Genomic DNA, 24,731 nt, shown 5'->3' on the forward strand with positions numbered 1-24,731 from the left:
TTTTGTTTGTGTCCTTACTCTCCTGTCTCTAGCCTGCTCTGTTTCAGTTCTGGCTATCCACAGGTTAGAGCTCTGTTCTGGTACAGTTGACAATTGAGATGAGTTAATACAAAGTACAATAGCTATGCCCAGGTGCCCCTGGATGTCCTCCCAAAAATTATTAGTATTTTGTATCTCCTTTTAAAGTGTTTTTAAAATTTTAAGGTGAAGTTTAGTTGTTATTTAAGCAGTTTAGTTAAGTTTTGATTAATAAAAATAATTTCCTTTATTGTCACATATTTAATTAATGTTCATCTTAAAAAATGTTCCCTGTGGGTACATTCCCATGATATCAAATTGAGTGACAGCGTGAAAAGAGCATTAGATATGGAGTCAGAAGACCTGACTTTGTTAATAATACCTGTCTGTTCTTGGGCAAGCTACTCCTTTTTCTGGCTTTCTCTCCTATGACAAGTGAAGGGTCTGAACTAAGATGACCTTTAAAAATCTCTTCTTTCTGTAAATCTGATGATTCATAGGAAGCCCTGGACCTCACTGCACCCTGTAGCATAGGGAAATTCTTGGATTGGGGTTTATGGGCTAAAGTTCACTCCCATGACCAACAGTAGCATTCTTTTACTGCAGCCCACCTATTTTCCACCCTCATCCCTCCCCTAGCTCTGAATGAAGAGATGGAAATTAGTTCGAGTAAACTCATGGTGGATGCTTTCCAAGAGGGCATCTGCATCGGGAGGTGGCTCAGGAGCTCCTGAGGGGGCTGGTTGGCCACTCTGCTCTGGGGTGTATGTGAAGGAGAAGGCACTGGAGTATAAAAGCCCATCAGCACGGACCAGGTTCACTGGCACTGTTATAGGGGTGCGCAGCCACCTCCAGGCACTACCAAAAGCTGCCACATCAGGAACTACACACACCAGAGACCGGGGACTCCTGCAGGTACAAGTCAGAACATAAAATTTCAGAACAGCTACAAGAAATCCCAGAACAGGAAAAGATGAAATCTTAAATACTAAAATATAATCCCTTCATATTACAACTGAGAAAACTGAGATCCACAGAGTGAGATTCAGCCTCCCCAAATCTCCCCAGCTACCATATGTACCTGTACATGGTCTCAGCCTCCACGTCACCAAACCACACCTTGAGTCCTGCATGGAAATTCTCACCCAGCAGCTCCAGGGTTGCTACATCACCTCCACCACTAAGCTGTGGGGCAAAGAGTCTTGAGTCAGGCTAGTATGAGGGACAAGGATCATAACCCTCCCTTCTGGGAACTGTCATGGCCAGATAGAACCCCTAGGCTGGGGGGGAGTACCTCTAAGGTACTAATGAGAGGCACCGGAGAGACAGGTTCTGGGGAACAGGCAAGGCTGGTGCTGAAGGAGAACTCCACTGACTCAGTGCCAATGATGGTCCAACATGAGCTGTCATTTAGTAGTTCCCGGTTTGCTTCCTTGGGACAAGGTGAAGCCTAGGAGAAAGTACTGGAAGATAAGTGATGAAGCAAGGAGAGGCGGGGCCATCAGTGAATCCCTGGGGAAGTCAAGAGGGCATCTGCTTCAGGAGGTGAATTCTCATTTTTCTATTCCCTCATCTGCAGTCTAGGGATTGATTTCAACCCTACCAACTCACTGTGTGATCATGGACAGGCAACTCATTTTCCCTCTCTAGGCCATATTTTTCCATTCTGAAGAATAAGGGAATTGGAGAGTTTTTTTGTTTGTTTGTTTTTGTTTTTTATACTATCACCCAGGGAGAGCTTTCTCACTCCCATGGCTTCAACCTCTATGTAAATGTTTCTCTAGGTCTATTGATCTTCAAAGTTCAATTCAACATTTGCAAATTCTTTCAGCAAATCACACTCAAAACTTCCAAAGCAAGGCTTTCCATTAAACCTATTCCTCTTTCTGAATATGCTATTTCTATGTTCAGTGCCACAATTAACCTCATCACCTGTATTATTATTATTATTATTATTATTATTATTATTATTATTATTATTATTATTATTATTATTATTTTGCTTAGGCAGTTGGGGTTAAGTGACTTGCCCAGGGTCCCACAGCTAGGAATTGTTAAGTGTCTGAGGCTAAATTTGAACTCAGGTCCTCCTGGTTTCAGGGCTGGTACTCTATCCACTGCGCCACCTAGCTGCCCCTGTATTTTAATTCTTGGGGTTATTTTTGACTCTTTTTCTTTATCCCTCACAATCTTTCACTTGTCAATCTTTTACAAATCTGTACCAAAAACATCTCTTGTATTCATCCTCTTTTCTCTAGTCTAATGGCCACAATCTTCATATATGCCCTCACACTCACCTGCAAAACTATTGCAATGGTTTCCTAACAGATCTTCCCATTACCAATTTCTCCCATCTGACATTCATCGATTACAGCTGACAGAATAATTTTTTTTGCTCTGCTCTATTTTCTGTATACCCCTACTCCACTCACTGAACAATAACAAACATGCGAAGTCTTGAACTCTGTATCAGGGATCTAAAGAGAAAAAAAGGCACAGGCCCTATCTTGAAGGAGCTTACACTCTGCTAGGAGATATTATGTGTACCTAAATAAGCATGAGACAAAGCAGGCTATTTTAAAGGTAAAGAAGAAACCTAGATAAAGGTTCTAAGAAAATTTAAGGAGAGAAAGATTCATTTCAGTTGTGAGACAGTGGGGTGGGGATAGGGATGGAGAGAGAACATGAAGTTACATAGAGAAGATGTGGGATCTGAAGGTAAAGAAAGAAGTAGAAAGATGGGGGCAGGGAATGGAGGATGATCCAGGCATGGAAGATAATCTCCCTGAATGCACAGAAATGGAAGATAACTTGATGAGTTCAGGAAACAACCAATGGAGCCTTGCCTTGACTGAAATGTAGAATGCATTAAGGAATTGGGCCAAGGAAGGAAGACTGTAGCCAAGACAGTGGAGGGGAGTGAATGCTGAGCTAAGGAGTTGGCTTTTTACCATATGGCAATGGACTCACTGAATATTTCTGAGCAAGGATATAATGAAATTTGAAAAGCCAGCTGCATTCAAAGAATTATTTTCATAACTTTGATATTTTATGAGGTTCATTGTGGTGGGGAGATGAAGAAATGTTTGAAGGCAAAGGATTTTTCAAATTCCAGATCTCATCCATGTGATCTTGGGCATTATTTAACTTTTCTAAGTCTCACTTTTCTTATGTTTAAAATGAGTGTATTAGTCTAGATGACCTCAAAGCACTCTTCAGCTCTCAAGCTATGATCGTCTGTCCTATATTTAAGCGTCCCTCCCAATCTCACCTGGAACTGAACAATTTTTTCCATGGCAAGGCACAAGTAGGTACCACTCCCTGGTGCCCCACCTGGGAACTGGAAAGCACATTTGTGTAGTTGGGAGATTGGTTCATCCACATCTAGGAGTGCACACTGTTTGGCCACTTTGCGAATGATCTGTGGAAGAAGATGAAAAGAAAACATGCAGGTACCCAGAGAGGACTTGATTAGGGCCAAATTTGCCCCCTGAGATGCCAGAATTACCCCCCCCCCCAATCTTACAAGGGTCCTTCTTGAGTCCCTGTGATGACTGTTCCTCCTGCTCTGTTCCTAAATCCCGTGGTCACAGCCACCCTTTATGTGGACCAGAAAGAGCTCACCCAGGTCTAGTCTTATTACATAGATTCATACCATGGGGGGCATTGTGATGCCTGTGACTGTGCAGACCAGCTGTACTAGAGAACCATAGCGGACATAGCCTTCTTGGAGAGGGAATTCTCCCCGGGAACGATGCTCATCAGCTAAGGGAAAGGAAAATAGTGAGTGTAGAGGCATCAGACCTCTTCCTCTCTGTCCCCTTTCTCTCCTGCTTCTCTCCCCAGCACCACAAGTGCCTTCTAGAAAGGTCAGGTTACACTAACAATCAACACTGATATTTCTATGATGCCTTATTGTTTACAAAGGATTTTTAAGATCTTGTCTCATATTATTAAAATAATAGCTGTTTTAAAAACAATCCCCATTTACAGAGGAGAATGAACACTGAAACTCAGAGAGGAGAAAAGACTTAAGGTCAAACATGTTAAGAGACAATTTGGTAATGTTTGTGGCAGCCCTTTTCATAGTGGCTAGAAGCTGGAAGATGAATGGATGTCCATCAATTGGAGAATGGTTGGGTAAATTATGGTATATGAATGTTATGGAATATTATTGTTCTATAAGAAATGACCAACAGGAGAAATACAGAGAGGCTTGGAGAGACTTACATCAACTGATGCTGAGTGAAACGAGCAGAACCAGAAGATCATTATACACTTCAACAATGATACTGTATGAGGATGTATGCTGATGGAAGTGGATATCTTCAACATAGAGAAGAGCTAATCCAATTCCAATTGATTAATGATGGACAGAATCAGCTACATCCAGAAAAGGAACACTGGGAAATGAGTGTAAACTGTTATTTTTACCTTCTGAATCCAATTCTTCCTGTGCAACAAAAAATTCGGTTCTACACACATATATTATATCTAGAATATACTGTAATATATTTAACATGTATAAGACTGCCTGCCATCTGGGGGAGGGGGTTGGGGGAGGAAGGGAAAAAATCTGAATAGAAGTAAGTGTAAGGGATAATGTTGTAAAAAATTAGCCATGCATATGTACTGTCAAAAAAAAGTTATAATTATAAAATAAAATAAAAATTAAATTTAAAAAAAGAGACAATTTGGTACAGTAGAAAGATCTCCAGCTTTGAAATTCTTCTGGTGATGATTTACATTCCAGCTCTACTACTTAGTGTCTGAAGGATCTTGTATGAGTCATTTGAAAACAATTGCTTCAGTGGTTATAGTACTTTACAATTCACAGACCACTTTCCTCACCAAAAAAAAAAAAAAAAATTGTGGTGTGGTATAGTGAAAAGGGCAATGGGTTTGGAGTCAAGGGTTCTGGGTTTGACTCTCAGCTCTGCAATTAATATCCTGTGTGACCTTGTTCAAGTCACTTTCTCACCTATAAAATAAGGTGATCTCTAAAAGGGATTAGATAATCTCTAAGGTCTTTTCCCTTCTTAATTCATTATCCTATATATTATAACAATATATCTAGATACCTACAACCATATATCTACATCTATCCTCAACTATGTATATATACATACATGCACACATATGGATACATCTATCACTATCTATTTATGGCAGTGAGGTGGTATGGTAGATTGAGTGCCAGGTTGAAGTCAAGAAGACTACATTTCCTGAATTTAAATTTGGCCTCAGACTTCCTAGCTGTGTGACCCTGGGCAAATCACTTAATCCTGTTTGCCTCAGTTTCCTCAGCTGTACAATGAACTGGAGAAGGAAATGGTATTTTTTTGCCAAGGACACTTCAAATGGAATTTTAAAGACTTAGACATGTCTGAAACAACTGAACAACTACACACACACATGCATAATTATAAAAACATAATAATATGTTTCTTTAACTTTACATTGTAATCCTATGAGACAAGTATTCTTGCCTCCATTTTCAAATGAAGATATTTCTCTTTTTTGAGTCACAGTTTTTTTTTTTTCATCAGTAAGATGAGGATATCCATATTTATCCTACTAGCCCATGTAGGACTGACATGAAGGTCAAATGTGAACCTAAAAGATTTTGGTAAAAGTTGTTATATGGGTCCTCCCAAAAGTTTTAATGTGATTTTTTTTAGCTCTTAACAAACTGCACTAAGACTTATGGAATATCCTGCATAAATGTAGTCAAATATAAGTACAATTGCAAGTGTTTGAATTGGGATTCAAATCTATTTCCACTGATTCCTGATACCTCTAACATTGTAGACAGAATGAGAGACTTTGGATGGAATAGGAATCTCCTTGGGCAGAAATTGGTAATTAATACTCTCCAATTGATAAATGGGAAAAAAGATATGAATAGACAATTTTCAGATGAAGCAATTAGAGTTATCTATAGTCACATAACAAAATTCTTTAAATAACTATAGATTAGAGAAATGCAAATTAGAACAATTCTGGGGTACCACTTTACACATACCAGATTTTCTAATATAACAGAAAAGGAAAATGATAAATGTTGGAGATGTAGGAAAATTGGGACACAAATACATAGTTGGTCCAACCAACTGATATCATGATTCTGAAGGGTAATCAAATGATCTAAACCCTTTGATTTAGCCATACTACTACTAGGTCTGTATCCAAAAGAGATCATAAAAAAAGGGGAAAGGAACTACATGCACAAAAATATTTGTAGCATATTTTTTTGTAGTGACAAAGATTTGGAAATTGGAGGGATGTCCATCAAATTGGGGAGTGGCTTAACAATTTGCATAATTTGAATGTAATGGAATATTTCTGTACTACAAGAAGTGATGAGCAGGCTGATTTCAGAAAAACCTGGAAAAACTTATATGAACTCATGTTGAGCGAGGTAAGCAGAATCAGGAGAAGTTTGATTATAGTAACTGCAAGATCGTGTGATGATCAACTATAATAGACTTAGATCTCAGCAATACCAAGCCAAGTCCAAAAGACTCATGACAGAAAATGTTATTTACATGCAGAGAAAGCATCCTCTGCTTCTCTGCTTTCTACTCTGGAGTCTGAATGCAGATCAAAGTATATTATTTTCCCATTTTTGGTGGCTTTTCCCTTTTGTTCTGTTTCTTCTTTTACAACATGACTAATGTGAAACTATGTTTCCATGATTGTACATGTATAACCTATGTCAGATTACTTCCTGTCTTGGGGAGGGAGGGCAGAGGGGAGGGAGAAAGAAAAAAATTGGAATCCGAAATCTTATAAACATGAATGTTAAAAACTTTACAAGTAATTAAAAAATTAAAATGGTATTTATATAAAAAAAGGAAATTGGTGACTAAGCATATTAGCTACAGGAATTGAGATGTTTTGGTAATATGTGTGTACTTGGAGCAAGGAGAAAAGAAGAATGGTCTAGAATTTCTTTTCAACTTGATTCATTATAAACAAGACCCCAAAACTTTTCAGATTAATAAAGGGCTGACTGTGGAAATGAGATCCCATTGGGTAAGAACTGTTGGCTATGAAGACAAAGTTCTGATTGATAGATTATAGAGTGTATTGGAAAGATTTCTAGAAGAAATGAGAAGTCAGTAGAACTAAGTTCAAATTCTGGCTCCAAAACTTAGCTCTGTGACCATATATAAATTACTCAATTTCTGAGCCTCTATAAAAGGGGCAATGGGTTGTATTTTGTTTTTAATTTTATTTCTCATCTCACAAAGTTATGAGTAAAATGCTTTGTAAAAGTAAAATCACTATGGAAATGTTAACTGATAGTATTATAAATGTCTGCATCTCCCTTCTTCTAAAGAACAGTGAATTTCAAGATCTCATTCTCCTCTAAATTTCCCCTTTCCAAGTAAGGGTGATTTGAGAGTTATTGGAGGTATGGAGGAAAGAGAACTTAGTCTAGATTTGGGACATTGCCTCTGCTGCTAGTTAGCTATGCTACCTTGGGATAACTCACTTCTCTGATTCTCCTGTGTAAAATGAACTGGTCTCTGGGATTCCTGGCTCTGATTTTATGACTGATTTTCAGTGCTAGGTTGAAGAGTTTGGGTTGTAACCTTCAGGTTGGAGTCAGAATGTAAGTTCAGTAGCCAGATGATCCAGGAATCTTGGTTCAGAGGAAAATTCAAGTTTGTTGGCTAAGGATGGTAAGATTCCTGCATTTTGCCACCAGGAGAAGGTAGCAATATAGATGGATCAATTTGGTCTTATTTCCAAGACCTATAAAGCAAATTGCAGGAGAGCTGACTGTGGGGAAAACATGCTCCTCCTTTGAGGGCTATTTTAACACTAATCGTAGACAGAGGTTGGGGTAGAGCTGAACCTAAGTGCGGTACCCAAATGCAGGGTGAAGGATGCCCATTGTCTAGCACTGGCGATGAATGCACCACCTTCCACAGATAGGTATCGCGTAGAGACAGTCTGTGATCGAAGACGGTTGAAGAGGGACACCTTGGATCCGGAGGAGATGCACACTGTAAGGAAAGGAGCTGGTTAATGCTGCTTGTTCAAGTTCAGCCCCTGTCCCTTTCCATTATCCCTTATCATGGGAAGAGATCCCAGGACTGTGCCTCATTTACAAGACCTTTCATTACCTCCTAACCACTTCTTTGCAACATCACCTTAGTGCTCAAGTTATAGGGATAAGCCTGAAACTGTGATTTTATTGGCATAGGGAACTACTTAAGTAAGGAAGCCCCCTCTAGCAAGGCAAATCAGGACCTTCACTGAGACTGACTAGTTTCACCTAGTTACCAAAAGCCTTGAGATGGTGACTTGCCCAGAACAATGTACTAATTATGTATCTATGAGGAAGAGAACTTGATTCTCTGGGTCAGCTCTCTACAAACTCCACCTTGTGGCCCTTCTTTATAACTCAGGTGAGTATGCTCGAGTTCAGAGACAATGTTGAAAGATCCCAAGGTTTAATTAGATAGCCCCAGGTTCAAAAACTGACTGGCATAGTGGATCATTCTCTGGGCCTCGATTTTACCTCAGAATATTTTCTTAGCTCTGAATCTTCTTTTTATTCCTCATCTTACTTCCAGAAAGTAAGAGTAATCAGCCTATCAGCCTTTAGGTTTCCAGTCCTCATTATTCTTTCCAGTCTCAGAGTCCAAAGAGCATGCGTGTAAGATTTGGCTCTTTCATTTTCTATGAGTCTTGTCTCTGCAACCATTTGACTTCTCTGACCATGCCCCCATAGAGAATTGTACTCAATGGCTTCTTCCCACTCCGTGGTCTATCTTTGTGGGTCCCTTCCAACTTTGAAGTTTTGACTCCTTGTTTCCTTAGGTTCCATTCACTTGGTTTATTCCACAGCCTTTCCTTCACTCCCAACTCTATTTTTTTTCTCCCCTTTCCTAATCCACAACCCCACTCCTCTGGCCCAAGCTTATCCCTTAACTCACGGTCTGTGTTCTTCAGGGACTGCTTCTTCTGAGATGGCTTGGAGATGACTTTGATGAGGCGACTGTGAAAGGTACCTAGTTCTTGACCGCCTCGAAACACCAGCCTTAACACCAATCGGAAGTGTTTTCTCTTGTCCGAATCCGAGATATATAGAGCTTTGGCACAGGCGAATTCCTAGCCAGCCAATGAAGTGGGCAGCTTTGCCTTTGTCCTGGGGCCAGCAGGCTCAGTGAAGCCTTTGCTACCCAGTTGAGGATGACTTAAAGGACACCCAACCAAAGCTTTCCCAGTCACTCTGCCCCTCCTTCCCCTTCCCTCCCATCCCTGACTGCCCAAGTAGGTCTCTTTCCTCCCTAAACCCACATCAATCCCTTCCATCCAGTTTTGGATGCTCCCTGCCCAAGGTCATGGTCATGGGGAGGGGGAAATGCAGACATCCCCCATTCCCTGAACAGTGGATGTGGAGGTCTCTCCACTCAGCTTTCCCCTTCTTACTCTAGAGTCCAGTTGCTCCTCAAAACTCAGCTTTTGCGTCTCTGTGGAACCACCATCCAATCCCATGTAACCGCAAACAGTGCATCCAGCTGGGTCGCCTGCCTCATTTACTATAATACATCGTATGTGGCAAATGAGATGAGTTTGGATTGCATTGTATAGTGAGGAGATTCCTATATAGTGGTCTCAAGGGGCCCTCCACCCTTTTGTCCTTGCTGACTCCCAGCCCATGGATCAGGGAGAAGAAGCTATGGAGTCAGTTGCACTGTTACTCACCTTGTCCCTGTTCTGGCTTCAATCTCCATCCTGGGCCAGAGAGATAAACACATGGAGGAGGACAGAAAAACCTACAAGGAGAATCTGTTGTCACTTCTGGGGTAGTGGAAAGACCAACTAATACTGGTGGGGAAATACTGGTCCCAAACTTTTTTTCCAAGCCCTCAGAAGGAATCTTAGAAATAATTTAGTTTTTGAAAAAGCAGAAAGAGGCCAGGATCTAGAAGTCAAAAGAAAAGGGTTTACATTCTAGCTCTGAAATTCACTTAACTTTGTGACCTTATCAGGCCATTTTTTTTTCTGAGTCGCAGTTTTCATATCTGAAAAATCCAAAGTAGACTTCTCATACCTACTTTGGAGAGGTTTCTAAATAAATGGCTTCCATAATAAATGGGAGGGTTCTTTCTTTCTTTCTTTCTTTCTCTTTTTTTTTTGTTTCTTTCTCTCTCTTTTTCTTTCTTACTGCTGTCCAATAAAGTTCATATTCTTATTATAAGAAATATTGAGCAAATGTCGGATCAGAAAATGACCCACTGTGTTTGGAAAAGGAAGAATAATCAATACACGTCTGGAGCATTTCTCAAGAACTCTTGATAAAAGAGAAACCTCAAATGTAGGTCCTCCTAGAGAGGATTTATGAAGAACAGAAACAAGAGTCCCAAAATGAGAAATGATGCATTGGTTGCTACTTTTGTGTATCAATTGAAGTATCAAAGAATAAAAAATTAAAACTCTTTTATTTGACATTAAAGGGCCTCCACAATCTGAAGGCACCCTAATTCTACTACATGAAATTTTTTTTCTATTCTACATGCATTATATATTCCAACTAAAATGGAAGTCTTTGTTTCCCTAGGATATTCCATCTTCTCTTCTCTGTATACATTTGGTCACTCATTTCCCTATGCTTTCAATGCCTTCTTCCCCCATTTCATTTGTTATTCTTGTGAATAATATATCCTTTAAAACTCAACCCAAATATCAGTTCCTCATGTAAATACCTGGAGGGCAGGTACATATTTCACTTTTTTGTGTTGTTATTTCCAGCACTGAGGGCAGAGCCTGGTAAAGAATTTGATCTTAAGAAACATTTCATGGAATTGTATTAGAATCAAAGCCTTTCTTGATCCCAAAGGTAATAATGTATTTATGCAGCCCATGTATAACTTTTAATTTTGTTCCTCTCTGTTGTACGACTGTAATGTTATAAATTATTTTTATGTGTTTGTTTTTTTTTTTCCTTCTACTAGCAGTAGGAGGAGAAAGTGCTATCTTATAGAATTGGGAATTTGTTCTAGGGGTTGTGCTTTTGTATAAGACCATGGGCTTAATATATTTGTTGATTGAATTAACTCCTTTAGCTCACAGTTGAGGAAATGAAGGATTCCTTGCCCAAGTCACAGCGACTTGAGAGATGGGTTAAGTAGAGCATGAAGGTGTTTTAGGGTACAGTTAGTATGGGAGAGGGAAAGAGCAGCCATTGTGGTTTCCCAGTTTTATGACCACCCTCTCCTACCTCTTCTCACTTCCATATGACTTCTGGGCCACTTTAGCATGTAGAATTCTTACTGTCTGTTCGGATTGCATCTGCAGATATTTTCTCACCCGGTCTCGAAGGAGGACTGATGACTCTGGGGGTGACCTAGGATGAGGAAAAGGGAAGAAAGGAAAGAAGGGGGAAAAAAAGGAGGAAGAAAAGAAGAAAGTATCATTGAGGTCAGTAGTAGGGGTCCATGAGAAAGTTAGATCTCAAAATTTTAAGGATGTCTAGGTAGCCAGAGGTGGGCATGAAGGGAGAGCTAGGGTATTGCCACAGGCTGTGGTCTAAATATTTGGGCTGCCGAGTGGTGAATGGGGCCTTCACAGAGCCTCAGTATTGGTGGCTCCAATATTCGACCACCCAGACTCCCCCCAGTTGGTGTGGCTCAGTGCCAGGCCAGGCCAATATAGAGGAAGCTGGGTGTGCACAATAGCTGCTCTTGTGCTCAAATGTCAGCTCCCTCCACCCCATTCTACCCACAGCTGTTCTTGAGGACAGAGAGAATGGATCCAGGCGAGAAGGGAGTGAACAACAACAGTATTGGGTGGTTAGTAAATGACTGCAAAAAGGGTTAAGTCATCCCTGACCATAATTCTTTCCCTGTTTCCCCTTCCCTTGTCTCCCCCCCCCCCCCATCCTCTAGCACAGAGTCCAGACATCCAGTCGAAAATCATCTCATAGCAGTGAAGTCCCTGATTGTGGGGATTAAGAGTTTGAACCTCTCTCTTAATCTGCTAGAAACCAACAGCCAGATACTTCTACCTCCTGTGGTGAGGGCTGGAAACTTCGTGCCCAATCCCTCTCAATACATTTTTTAGGGATGCCAAGGGACTGTGGCTTGGTGGGCAGAGGGGTAGATGCCTGCTGGATCCCAGGAACTTAAATATGAAGGGTCTTTAAAAAGAGAGGAGAGAGCAGGGTCCCGAATCCCATCCAGATCAGACTGGTTTCTGGACAGAAAAGAAAACCGTGCAAATTCCACACTTGACTTACTTTTTTTTTTTTTTTTTTTTTTTTTTTAAAGTGGTTCAGGGACCATTCTCTTTGATCATTTCGCTGGAAGTAGTGTAATTTCTATGCTGAAATGGGGATGTACAGAGGAGAACAGAGAGAAATAGGACCATTTTCCGAATTCAGCCTAGATTGCTCAGTAGCATCAGGTCACAGAGGTGATGAGCCGGTTCATCCTGTGTACTCTGGAAACACCCTGAAATGGGAGCGTGGGGATCTACAGTGTATCCTCCTAGGGATACGGGTAGGGGGCGATTATTCGAATTTCGGAGATTGGGAGAAGCTTGGTGAGACTGAAGAATACTGGCACTTTTCTTCCTGCTCCTCCGGCTCTCCCAAATCCCTGAGCTCTTATTATAATGCCAAATATATAGTAGGTGTTCAGTAAATGGTTTTTGACTGACCGGGTGCCTGGGGATCAGCATTCCAGGTCTTCTGGGCAGGATCGCGCCCTCGGAAATAAAGTGCTCCTAGCCCTCCTCAGGAGCAATCCAGAGGAGGAATGTGTTGGAATTCTTTTGCATTCCAGCAGAAACCGGCTATCCTCCCCTCCCTACTTTATATAGCTAGACTGTGTGTCGGCCGAGAACCGATTTTCAGTGCATCTGGGTTTCTCCATGTGAAAAGTGTATCGAGGAGTTCCCCTTCTCAGTTCCTCACCAGTTCCCCAGGCTCCTTCTCTCTCTTTTCCCCCCTTCCCCTCGTCTATCTCTCTTTGTCCCTGTTTCTGTGTCTCTGTCTCTGTCTTTGTGTCTCTCTGTTTCTCTTTCTGTCTCTATCTCTCTCTGTCTCTGTGTCTCTCTCTGTCTCTGTTTCTGTCTTTGTGTCTCGCTATTTCTGCCGGCCTGTCTGTCCGTCTCTCTCCCTCTGTCCCCTTCCCCTCCCTCTCCCCCCCCCCCCCATTCACACACACAGAAACATAAGCACACACTCACACACCACCGGGCCCGCCCCTCAGCTGGAGACCTGTGAAGTTCCCGCAGTCCCTGAAACGTTCTCTCGTGTTTCAGTAGGAGGGGTCGACTGCTCCCCTAGCTCCCGAGATAAATGCGACCGGCGCTGCCTCTCCCTTCAACCTCGACCCGGGGCAAGCAGCCCGCTTGCTTCCCTACCTGTTCCAACAGGACAAGGGACTCGAAAAGTCTGTTTCTTCTTGCCTCTGATCTTCGGAGCTCTCTAGCCTGCCCAGGTGAGTGAGGGGTCCTGGGGGCAACGGAAGGTCTGCACAGAAATCACAAGTCTTTTAATATGGAGAAACACTCCACGGATTCACCCTTGAACTCTACCATAGGGTGTCCCCTAAGAAAACCCTGCCGTTTTGATGGAGATTTCCCCATACGATAAAGGGTATGACTTTTTTTTTTTTTTTTTTTTTTTTTTTAATCTTGGGGAGAGAGTCTTCCTTGCTTCCTTGGTCTTTTCCCATAACAGTGGGGATATTGCCTAAGGACAATCACAGATTTTACCGTTACTGGGACATCCCTCTAGATATTAGTCCCTTATCTCAATGTCTCTATAGTTAGTGATATTGGTATTGTAAATTCTCTAAACTTCCAGGAACCAAACAGATCTTACCCTCTACCCTTTTAAAGAGAATCCCTAAATCCTTCTTTCAACCTACAGGATTGCTTCAATCAGTCACCAGTGACAGGGAACCCCAATTTTTCTCCTATATCCTGAGATCTCTCATACATGTCAACAATTACTAGTCTCAATTACCTTTGATACCCATCCTCCACAGGCAAATACCTCTTCTGACTGATTGTAGGGGAAAAAGAATTGATCTTGGCAGGATGGAGTCTGGAGACCTGGCTTCTAGTCTAGTCTGTGCCCTCAAATTTGATGTGACCTAGTCATTTTCCTTCTCTGAACCTCAGTTTGCTTCTCTATAAAGTAGAAGGGTTGGACTAGATAATCTCCAAAATCCCTCCCAGATTTGATAGTCCATAATTTTTAAAACCATAGGAAAGACAGATGCAGATGACAGGATAGAATATCATGGTTCCAAAGTAGGGCAAGAATTACTGGCTTGTGGAGAGAACATAGAGGGAATTTGGGATGACCCCACTGGATTAAAGCCATTCCTATTCAGATCCCTTTGCCCGAGATGGAAGTCTTGGTTGGTGGAATGAAGAGAGGGTAAAAGGGACTAGATCACAGACCTACAGATCACAGAATGATAGTGCTAGAAGGGATCTTAGGACATAGAATAAGCTGGAAGTTATCTTCAAATATGTAATTCTAGAGCTGGGTGACTTCTTTAAACTTCAGTCTCTTAATTTCATAGACTCAGAAAAAGGAAGGGACTTTGTTCTAAGTTACAGAGAAAGTTAATAGCAGAGACAGTAGACTGACCTTCAGCACAAGGGGTACTTCCTTTGAACTAAAATTAATCTCAAAGTAAGCAGGCAAGAGACATGAGGAGGTAGGAAGTAAGGACTGCTCTGGAAGTTCCAATCCTGTATTTCCCTAGGTTTACTGTTGCCTTTTCTGGATCAAACCGAGGAGCTAACTTCTCCTGGCACTTCTCTTCCTGCACCTTCCACATCTGGATTCAATTGCACATGACTGTCCTCAACCTGACCATAAGCTCTCCGTAGAGGAGGCTCCCCCCTTAAATCCTGACTTGATGAATTGTCTAGCACCCTTAGAAGGCTGGCTTTGGAAGCCTGACTAAAAATAGCTCTATTCTGAGTCGGGAGGAGCTGTGAAAGGAGAGGGGCGGGCCCGAGCCTTTCAAAAAAAAAGAAAAAAAGAAAGGAAGGAAGGAAGAAAAGAAAGAAGAAAGAAAGAAAAAAGAAAGAAAGGAAGGAAGGAAGAAAAAAGAAAGAAAGAAAAAGGAAGGAAGGAAGGAAGAAAAGAAAAGAAAAGAAAGAAAGGAAGGAAGAAAGAAAGGAAGGAAGGAAGAAAGAAAGAAAAAAGAAAGGAAGGAAGGAAGAAAAGAAAGAAGAAAGAAAGAAAAAAGAAAGAAAGGAAGGAAGGAAGAAAAAAGAAAGAAAGAAAAAGGAAGGAAGGAAGGAAGAAAAGAAAAGAAAAGAAAGAAAGGAAGGAAGAAAGAAAGGAAGGAAGGAAGAAAAAAAGAAAGAAAAAGAAAAAAAGAAAAGAAAGAAGAAAAAAGGAAGGAAGACATAGAAAGTAGGAAGGAAAAAAAAAAGACTCCAAAAGGAGGGTTCCCCAGTACCCTTTGGCCGGCCTGGAACCTTCACCTCAGCTCCGTATAATAGGGGCTGTTCAGATGGGCAATACTTTCCAGTAGTCGTGGGTTAAGCAAAGCCTCCTAATTCCAAACTGTGAGTTAGCTTAAGTACAGAAAGACATGAAGTCTGGGCACCTAGATTCTAATCCCGGTGCTTTCAGTAATTGGTTTCATAATTTGGGCAAGTAACTTTTCCTCTTTGGGCCTCAGTTTCCCCTTCCTTTAAATGAGCGATTTTTTTTTTCTAGCTCTGACATTTTAGGTTCAAAGGTGAAGACTCCTAGTCCAGCTGGAGGAGTGCCCCTAGGGGGGCAAGAAGGCTTTCAATTGCAAGTGTGTAGTGGTGGGGGGACAGGTTTTCTCACCCGTTCCTCCCGGGGGATCCATGGCCGGATCCATGGCCGCACTCCTGGAGCCCGAGGCTTATGAACCCCGGTTACTTGCAGATCAGAACTCTCACAACACTGGCTCTCTTACCCCTCTGGACCCCTAGCACTTCGCTGTATCCCCGCCCTTTCTACCTTGCTATATCCATTCTGGTGGCCTTATCTCCAAGGCCTTGAAGCTGCTCCCCGCCCAGGCCCACCTCCCCTCCTCCTACTACCTTCCCTGCCTCCGCTGTGTTTGCTCTGGGCTCTGGCACCTGTTCCACAGCTGCTGGCTTCCCAAGCTGGCTGCTAGGAGTCGCTTAGGGCCGTTGCAGTTTGACCCTGATGGAGTCCCTTGGACAACGCCGGGAGGTTGGGGGTGAGGAGGCAGAATAGCCATCGAAGAAGCAAGGCAGATAGTCTGTAATTGGCTTCGGCATGGGGTTTCCCCATCTCTCCAGGAGCTAGAGGTCTAGCAATAGCGCTTAGCCGAAGTTTGTCTTGGCTGCCTCATCCTTCTCCCCTCCCCCTTTCTCCTGAGGGTGCAGCCCTCCCCAGCAGCCTGAGGTTCTAAGATCATTTTTTGGGGGGAGGGTGGAAGCCGAGGGGGGTGAACTGGCAGTGGGCAGGAAGCCGCACAAAGAAGTGCCTTGTCAGCTTCATACTTAACTGGGAATAGGGGTAGAAAGGGGAGGCGACCCAAGTAGCAGCAGGTAATTGCTTTAAGCTACCAGGGAAGAGAAGAGGAAGCACAGGGAAATAGAACCCTGGTGCTTCAGGCTTTTGGAATGACTTCTTTCCTTTCTTTTCTTTTCTAGGTTACATCTCACCTTCTTTTGCAAACACCTCCTCACATCCTTTGCAGGCACCATGAGGCTACAACTCTACATTCAGTTGCTTATCCTTTTCTTGGTTTCTGTGAATGTTGAATCGCAAGCGGCTCCAGGTTAGCTGAGGATACTGTTCGATTTCGGTCAGCGGGGAGTGGGGACGTAAGGGCGACGAAATGGAAAGCCAATGGTTCGTTCATTCATTCCGTTATTAAGATTTATTAAGATCCTACTGTGTGCAGAGCTCTGGGCTAGAAATCAGGGATCTATAAAATTAATCTAAAACCCAAGATTCACCATGTCTCAGGTTGGCCATATGCGGCTTCTTGTGTTCCCCACCCCAGCAGAGGCCCTCACAGCTGGCTCCCTAGAATCATCTTCTTTGGGAAAGCCACCTGACACTTGATCTTCTTCCCTCCTCTTCACCAGGCTCGAAGTGCAGGACAGGCCCCCTCGACCTGGTATTCCTGATCGACAGCTCTCGTAGTGTACGCCCCTTTGAATTTGAGACAATGCGGCGTTTCTTGATGAACATTATTCGAGGTCTAGACATTGGACCCAATGCCACCCATGTCGGCGTGATCCAGTACTCAAGCCAGGTACAGAGTGTCTTCCCTCTGGGGGCCTTCTTCCGAAGAGAGGACATGGAACGTGCCATCCAAGCCATCATCCCTCTGGCACAGGGCACCATGACGGGCCTCGCTATCCAGTATGCCATGAATGTAGCTTTCAGCGTCGCCGAAGGCGCTCGCCCTCCCCAGGCCCGGGTGCCTCGTGTCATTGTTATAGTGACCGATGGGCGGCCTCAGGACCGGGTGGCCAGTGAGTGCTGCACAAGCAAGGAATCGGGGAATTGAGATCTACGCGGTGGGAGTGCAGCGCGCTGATGTGGGCTCCCTGCGCGCGATGGCATCACCTCCTCTGGATGAGCATGTTTTCCTAGTCGAGTCCTTTGATCTCATACAACAGTTCGGCTTCCATTTTCAAGGCCGATTATGTGGTGAGCAAGAACTAGGTCTCAAGAGGGAGACCTCCCTCCCCTCCCTCCCTCCATCCCTCCCTCCCTCCTCCTCCTCCTCCTCCTCCTCCTCCTCCTCCTCCTCCTCCTCCTCCTCCTCCTCCTCCTCCTCCTCCTCCTCCTCTTCCTCCTCCTCCTTCTCTCTCTCTCTTCTCTCTCTCTCTCTCTCTCTCTCGTCTCTCTCTCTCTCTCTCTCTCTCTCTCTCTCTCTCTCTCTCTCTCTCTCTCTCTCTCTCTCTCTCTCTCTCTCTCCTCTCTCTCTCTCCCTCTCTTCTCTCTTTCTGGAATAGCATCCCAGTCTAGCCACACCCCATTTCCCAAAGACTTGCACACAAGTTTCTCTGCTTTAAGCAAGGTCGGTCATTACTCTGGACCTTTTGCACAAGTTCAGGTTATCTTTATCCCTTCCATTTACTGGCTCCGCCTCGTACCTGCACCTTTAGGTTAACTGGTTTCTTGTTTTCCGACTTAAATCTTTGTTCCAAGGCTGCCAGAAAATGCATACTCTATTGACTTTCTCACAGACCTTTCCAGTACACTGGCCTTTCCCACTTTAGCCCTGGACCTTGTATGCATGCCTTACTCCTGCAATTAGGATGAAAGGTCCTACCTCTTCTAGTTCTGCCCCTTTCAGAGTGTAGGTCTCTAAGTCCCCCATTCTGCCTCATTTTATGCAATTTTCTCTCTTGCCCTCTCCTCCTCACCGAGTGTGGTGTGGGCTGGGATGGCTCAGAGAACTTCGAGAAGTCATAACTGACACCCCCCCTCCCCATGGCTCTGTATCCCCAGGGGCTGACCCATGCATGGACGGAACTCACGGATGCCAGCACCTGTGTGTCAGCACACCGGGATCCTTCCGCTGTGACTGCAACCCCGGTTACCGTCTGGCCCCGAATAACAAGAGCTGCTCTGGTGAGACTCTGTCTGAGGAACAGACAAGTCCCACTGTGACCTGAGAAATTCCACTTAATTCAACTTTTATCAAGATCCTTCTATGTGCTGGTGACATAGAAATGAAAAACACCAGTCACTGCTCTTTAAGAGTTTGAAGCTTAGTGGGTGCATGCTACACGAACACAATACCTGTGAAACCGGAGAGAAAGATTGTTTTCTTGAACAGCACCAGGAGCAGCTAGGTGGGTCAACAGATAGGTAGCTGGGCCTGTAGTCAGGAAGACTCAAGTTCAAATTTAACCTCAGATGCTTATTAGCTGTGTGATCATAGACAAGTGGCTTACCTTCTACCTTCGTTTTGGGGTGGATAGAATGACATGTCTGCATCAGGAATACATCTTCCTAAAGTGAAATCGGGCCTCAGACACTAAATGTATGACTCCAGGCAATCCTTTAACCTTGCCTTAGTTTTGGCAAACCACTCCAATATCGTTGCTAAGAAAACTCCAAAAGGCATCACAAAAAATTAGACACAAATGAATAACAACACCATCAACCCAGAAATAGCATTGGGCCTTGGGATTCAGTAGAGCAAAGTATTATTCTTGCATCAGGTGCTTTCCATCTTTGATCTTTAATTTCTTCTGTAAGATGAAATGGCTGGACAAACCATGATCTCACCCTTTAAGGTCCTTTCCAGTTGAAACATTCTATGATTCCTTATTCAGGAAATCCCAGTAGGCTTTCCTAATTGGCTCTTTTATTTTTCTCACCTTTTAATGATAAGCAGTTTACAAAGGCACTTTCTGAGAAGGTTAATGCAAATATTACTTTTAATAGGCAAGAAAATTAAGGTTCAAAGAAGGGAAGTGTTTCAATTTGCTGTTCTGACAACCCTGGCCAGCACATGCTTTACTATGCCATTGGCTCTTTCAGTTTTTATAATTTAGTTTAATCTAATTCTAGTGTGGAAATTCCCTCCATGAATTCACATCTCTGTAATTCAATCACAACACGTGGTTTTAGAGAGCTGACTGAGGCACTTAGAGGTTGAATGATTGGCCTATAATCTGGCTGCTAGTATAGTATATGTTAAAGGCAGAATTCAATTCAGGTTTAACAACTTCATTATATCCATTAGTGTGTAGCAATTATTGCCAATATCCTACAATTATAAATGTCTACAAACATATGTAGATATGTATGTATGTAATCTCTCACTGTTTTTCTGAGTATTTGTCTCTGTTAGGATATGAGCTCTCAGATTGCTGAATCCCATGTCTTAATTATTCTGTGCACATCCTAGAATCTCCAACTGGTACATAAGACACACTGAGCAAAGAGCTTGTTGATAGATCTATTGGGGAATGTCTGAGGTCTACCCATAATTCAATTCAGCACACATTAAGACCCACTTTGGGGAAAGTCCCATTTGTGGAAAGTTTTTGGCTTAAACCTGGGCATATGGAATGTAACCCCTTAAAATAAGGACACATGGGACTATCTTCTTATTAGTGGAGATCAATGCCCGGCAAAAGATGAAAAAGACTTCAAATCTTATAGGAGGGTTGAGCTGTACACAATTAAGCTCACGTTTCTGTATCATTTTAAGAGTTGCAAAATGTTTATTCTGACCCAGCTAAGTGCAAATATGATCAGCATTTTCTAGCTGAAAAAAACTACACAGTTAAGTTAGAAAGTGTCAGGTTTTGAACCCAGGTCTCCCAATTCTCCCTCTAGCACTCTTCAATTCATCATTAAAATGGAGATCCCATGAGGTCTAGGAATGGGGGAGGTTCGGGAGAGTGAACAGGAAAAATTGTGAATTTTATTAGTCAGACCTCTCTTCTCTCCTAGCCATTGATCACTGTGCAGAAGGGACCCACGGCTGTGAGCATCTCTGTGTCAAATCCAACGGCTCGTACACCTGCGGCTGCAGAAAGGGGTATGCCCTCCACCGAGATCAGAGGCACTGTACCTGTAAGTAAGAGACAAGGCTCCCGTGGTCCCAGCAGCCCTGAGCTGCTGAATGTCTTGGGACTGAGGGGCCTTCCCTGTCTCTCCTCCCGCCAGTGATTGATCACTGCAGCTTCGGAAACCACAGTTGCCAGCACGAGTGTGTCAGCTTCCCAGAGGGGCCTCGCTGCCGTTGCCGCCAAGGCTTTGAATTGCAGTCGGACGGCAGACGCTGTCAGGGTAAGGAAGGTGGAACTGGCCTGAGTGCGTTCTTGCTTGTTGAGAATAAAGAGAGCGGGAGGAGGAGGCTGGTAGCGGAGAGAAAAGTGGGCAGAAGGGAAGAAATGTCTGAGGAGAGAGAAGAGGAGAAATAAAAGGAGTGGGGGTGAAAGGAAAGGAGCTTGTTTGGAGGAAAACGGGAGTCCTTTGTGCGCTAGAGAAAAGGGGGATCTCAGGGAGTCCAGGCCGCAGGGCAGGAGTAGCGGTTGCGTCTCTAATGGGGGGGGGTGTCTGTTTCAGCCCGAGACTACTGCAATGGCGTGGACCACGGTTGTGAATTTCAGTGCGTGAGTTCGGGCAGCTCTTACAGCTGCATTTGTCCTGAGGGCCGGCAGCTCCAGGCTGATGGGAAGAGCTGCGACAGTGAGTTAATGGGGGGCGGGGGCAGGGAAAAATTAGGGAGGGGAGAAGGAGGGTGAAAGGAGGGAAGTTCTCCCTAGAAAATTGTGGAGTGTTGGGCCCTCTGCGCTCTCTAGGACCTGCCACCTGACCTGCCCCACCATTGCCTTTTTCTGCACAGGATGCCGGGCCGGCCATGTTGATCTGGTTCTGGTAATCGACGGCTCCAAGAGCGTCCGACCCCAGAACTTCGAGCTGGTGAAGCGTTTTGTGAACCAGATCGTGGACTTCCTGGACGTGTCCCCTGAGGGGACTCGTGTGGGACTGGTGCAATACTCAAGCCGCGTGCGGACAGAGTTTCCTCTGGGCCGCTACGGAACCGCGGACGAGGTGAAGCAGGCTGTGCTGGCCATCGAATATATGGAGAAAGGCACCATGACTGGGCTGGCGCTGCGCCACCTGGTGGAGCACAGCTTCTCCGAGGCGCAGGGGGCTCGGCCCCGAGCCCAGAATGTGCCACGTGTCGGCCTGGTCTTCACGGATGGCCGCTCCCAGGACGACATCTCGGTGTGGGCGGCCCGGGCCAAGGAGGAGGGTAGGACCAAGGAGGAGGGGCGGGGGATTCAGGGCAGCGCGGTGTGGTTATCCTGAAAAAGGGGGACCCGAGTCGTAGTGAAAAGAGCCCTGGTGTCAGAGGATACGGAATATGTGCTTTACCCGGGTGAATCTAGACAAGTCCCCTCCCCTCTCCAGCAACCAGTTTCACCACGCATGAAATGAGGGACTTGTATTAGGCCATCTAGCTCTGAATTCTGTGATCTTCTGGATACCCCTGCAGGGAAAGGGTGTATGTAGACAGGGAATGTCGCCTGTCCCAAGTCAGGGGCGGGAGCTTACTTCTTTGAAGTCCTGGTTGCAGAGGTTGCCTCTTGTTTCTGACCTCGAGCGTCCCGGGTCCTCAGGCATCATCATGTACGCGGTGGGAGTAGGCAAGGCCGTAGAGGAAGAGCTGAGGGAGATCGCATCGGACCCTCCAGAGCAGCACGTCTCCTATTCTCCTGACTTCAGCACTATGACACACATGCTGGAGAACCTGAAAGTCAACATCTGTCCTGGTGAGAACAGCCTTCTGAAGGAAGAAGGCCGGCCAATGTCAGTCCCAATTAGCGCTGCCAGTGTTTTTCTTCTCTTCCCTCGCGCGTAGTGAAAAATGCATTAGACCGGGAAGTCTAGCCCTTGTCCTGCTGGTAACTGGCTCTGATGCCTTAGGCAAAGTAATTTTCTGCTCTGAGCCTCAGTTTACTTTTTTGCAAAAAGGAAGGCACTTGGGGTTATGCTTGATGTTAGTGTAGCGTGGCAAGGACTTTGGAGTCAGGACTGAAATGAGAATCCCTATTCCCTTATTTATTTTCTGTGTGAACCAGTTCAATTAATCAACCAGCTAGCATTTAGTAAATGCTTGCCACGGGTCACCTTCACCGGGTTGTTTCCCTCACTAAAATGAAGGTGATGGATTTAGATGATCTCGAAGGTCCTATGTATTATTATTCATAGAGTAGGATTTGGGAAGGGGATTTTAGGGGACCCAGGGGTTGCTGTTCTTTTTGCTGCTCTACACACAGGAAGTACTGCTATTTCAGCCTCTCTATGCTTTGGTTGCAGAGGAGGGGAAAGGGGTCACTGAGCTCCGTAGCCCGTGCGACTGCGAAAGTGTAGTGGAATTTCAGGGCAGTGCTCTGGCAGCGCTGGGGAGTTTGGAGCAGAAACATATCCTTTAGAGTTCCTTGCAGGGACCCGAGGCGGCGTCCGAAGTTGGAGACAGTCCCAGGGTGGTGAGGCTCGGGAGGTATTCCAAAATCCTGAGGAAGGCTCTTACCCGGGGTAGGGGTCTGAGAAAGGGAAAGAGAATAAATGCTGGAGAAATCCTTAACGACCTCACTGACCCAGCTGACTGCTCGATTGGAAGACTTGGAGAATCAGTTGGCTAACCAGAAGTGAGGGTCAGCAGCAGCTCGGACGCAGGCCTCTCTTGTAGCCTCTCTCTTCCGGCCTTTCCCGCCCATCCTGAGGACTGCGCTAGTTGTGCGGGCAGCCTCCACGAGTGTGCGATCGTGCTAGTAAAGCACCGAAGGTCTATGTTGTTGTAGCACACTTCAACGGACTCAAGCTCGCAGAGAGTTGCGAAGACTCCACCTGCAAAAAGCTTGGGTACTCGGGACTTTCGGCGTCGGGACTCCGACTGCAGTGCCTCCTGGCTGGGGCCCAGGCCCTTTCATTCACTGCGTATTTATGTTATTGTTTCCCTCCCCACCTCCCCGTTTTTTTAAAAAAAAATAAAAACCTGAACTCTACTTCTGTTGCTATCTTGTATATCGGTCCAGAGGTTAGCTCCGGTTGTTCCACCGCTAAAAAGCAGGGTACCACTGCCCCACACCCTTTCATCACCCAGTACCTTAACGACGTGGGAGAAGGGAGTCCAGTCTCCGCCTCCAGCCATACAGAGCTGCTCGGCGCCGGGGCGTCTCCCGTAGAGAAAGGCTCATTGTGCTGGGGGCAGGCTGTCGGGCCCGTTTTCTCAGCGTTTTGTTTATTCAGCGGAGAACAGATAACTCCTTATGAGCTGGTGTTGGGGGGAGAGACCTGTGACAGCAGAAAGGCAAACGGGAAAGCAAAGTTTCCCTCTCAGCGACCCCGAGGGAGCTTGTATTCCTAGCTGTTAAGACAACCGACTGAAACCCTTTAAGTTTTCTCCACTGCAGGTTACCACTCAGAAAGAACTGAGGTCTGATTGTATGAAGGCTACGGAGTAGTAAACAAAGAACTCTGGGACTGGAATTTCGGTTCGAATTTAGGGTGCACCACATACATGCTTGCCGAGGAACGTTAGACAACCCCCTTTCCTTTCTCGTATTCTTTTTCCGCAGTCTGCAAAACGAGGGACTATCAGATGATAAGGTGTTTTCTGGTTCCAGTTGTTATGCTTTCTCTCCTGTGAGCAGTTCTAGCTGTCTCCGCCACAACTCATTCCAGCTCTGCGCATCTTAACTGCCCCAGGGTCTGTCTGGTCCTCCGTGTCCTCCATACGGCCCTGGAGATTAGTCTCTGATCAGGCGAAAACTCCTGAGTTGTGCATCCTTTGGCTCAAAGGCCTTCAGCAAGTATTCTCTGCTTTCTTCCTCTTCCCCACCCCTCTCCCTAAACTGTTTCTGTTAGAAAAGGACTGAAATTCACTTTTTTTTTTTAACCTTCCCTGGACTAAGTGGATTACAGTTGTTTCATCCCTAAGTTTCGAAAACTATGACGTGACTGAGAGTAAACCTCGTACTTAAGGTCCGAGATAGTTTGGGGTCCCCTGTACAGCCCTGCTTTCGTGGATCTCGAGCTCTTTAAGACTGAGGAGGGGGGGGCAGCTAGATGGCGCAGTGAATTCAAAAGGACCCGAGTTCAAATCTGATCTCAGACACTTAACACTTCCTATCCGTGTGACCCTGGGCAAGTCACTTAACCCCAGCCTCAGGGGAAAAAAAAAAAGACTGAGGAGGACTCGACGATTTTT

At 44.6% G+C, this 24,731-nt stretch overlaps 2 protein-coding genes across 2 annotated transcripts; one reads left to right on the forward strand and one right to left on the reverse strand.

Moving 5' to 3' along the window:
• Window positions 1-653: 653 nt before the first annotated feature.
• On the reverse strand, window positions 654-15,878 carry RBPJL (recombination signal binding protein for immunoglobulin kappa J region like). The gene is made up of 12 exons (XM_074288499.1): window positions 15,857-15,878; window positions 13,408-13,516; window positions 11,261-11,386; window positions 9,745-9,815; window positions 9,469-9,578; window positions 8,973-9,147; window positions 7,899-8,036; window positions 3,674-3,783; window positions 3,290-3,439; window positions 1,313-1,468; window positions 1,100-1,203; window positions 654-927 (listed from the first exon to the last, which is right to left on the reverse strand). Exons 1-12 carry the CDS (start codon window positions 15,876-15,878, stop codon window positions 654-656), a joined length of 1,545 nt encoding a protein of 514 aa, XP_074144600.1.
• On the forward strand, window positions 13,257-23,616 carry MATN4 (matrilin 4). The gene is given in 11 exon segments (XM_074288498.1): window positions 13,257-13,484; window positions 16,678-16,805; window positions 17,119-17,513; window positions 17,515-17,689; window positions 18,497-18,619; window positions 20,459-20,581; window positions 20,675-20,797; window positions 21,077-21,199; window positions 21,357-21,770; window positions 22,138-22,290; window positions 22,838-23,616. Coding segments are annotated over 10 exon segments (1,821 nt in total). The 5' UTR covers window positions 13,257-13,484; window positions 16,678-16,729; the 3' UTR covers window positions 22,954-23,616.
• The last annotated feature ends 1,115 nt before the right edge of the window (window positions 23,617-24,731 follow it).

Source organism: Sminthopsis crassicaudata, chromosome 2 (assembly GCF_048593235.1).
Source record: "Sminthopsis crassicaudata isolate SCR6 chromosome 2, ASM4859323v1, whole genome shotgun sequence".
Lineage (NCBI taxonomy): Eukaryota > Metazoa > Chordata > Mammalia > Dasyuromorphia > Dasyuridae > Sminthopsis > Sminthopsis crassicaudata.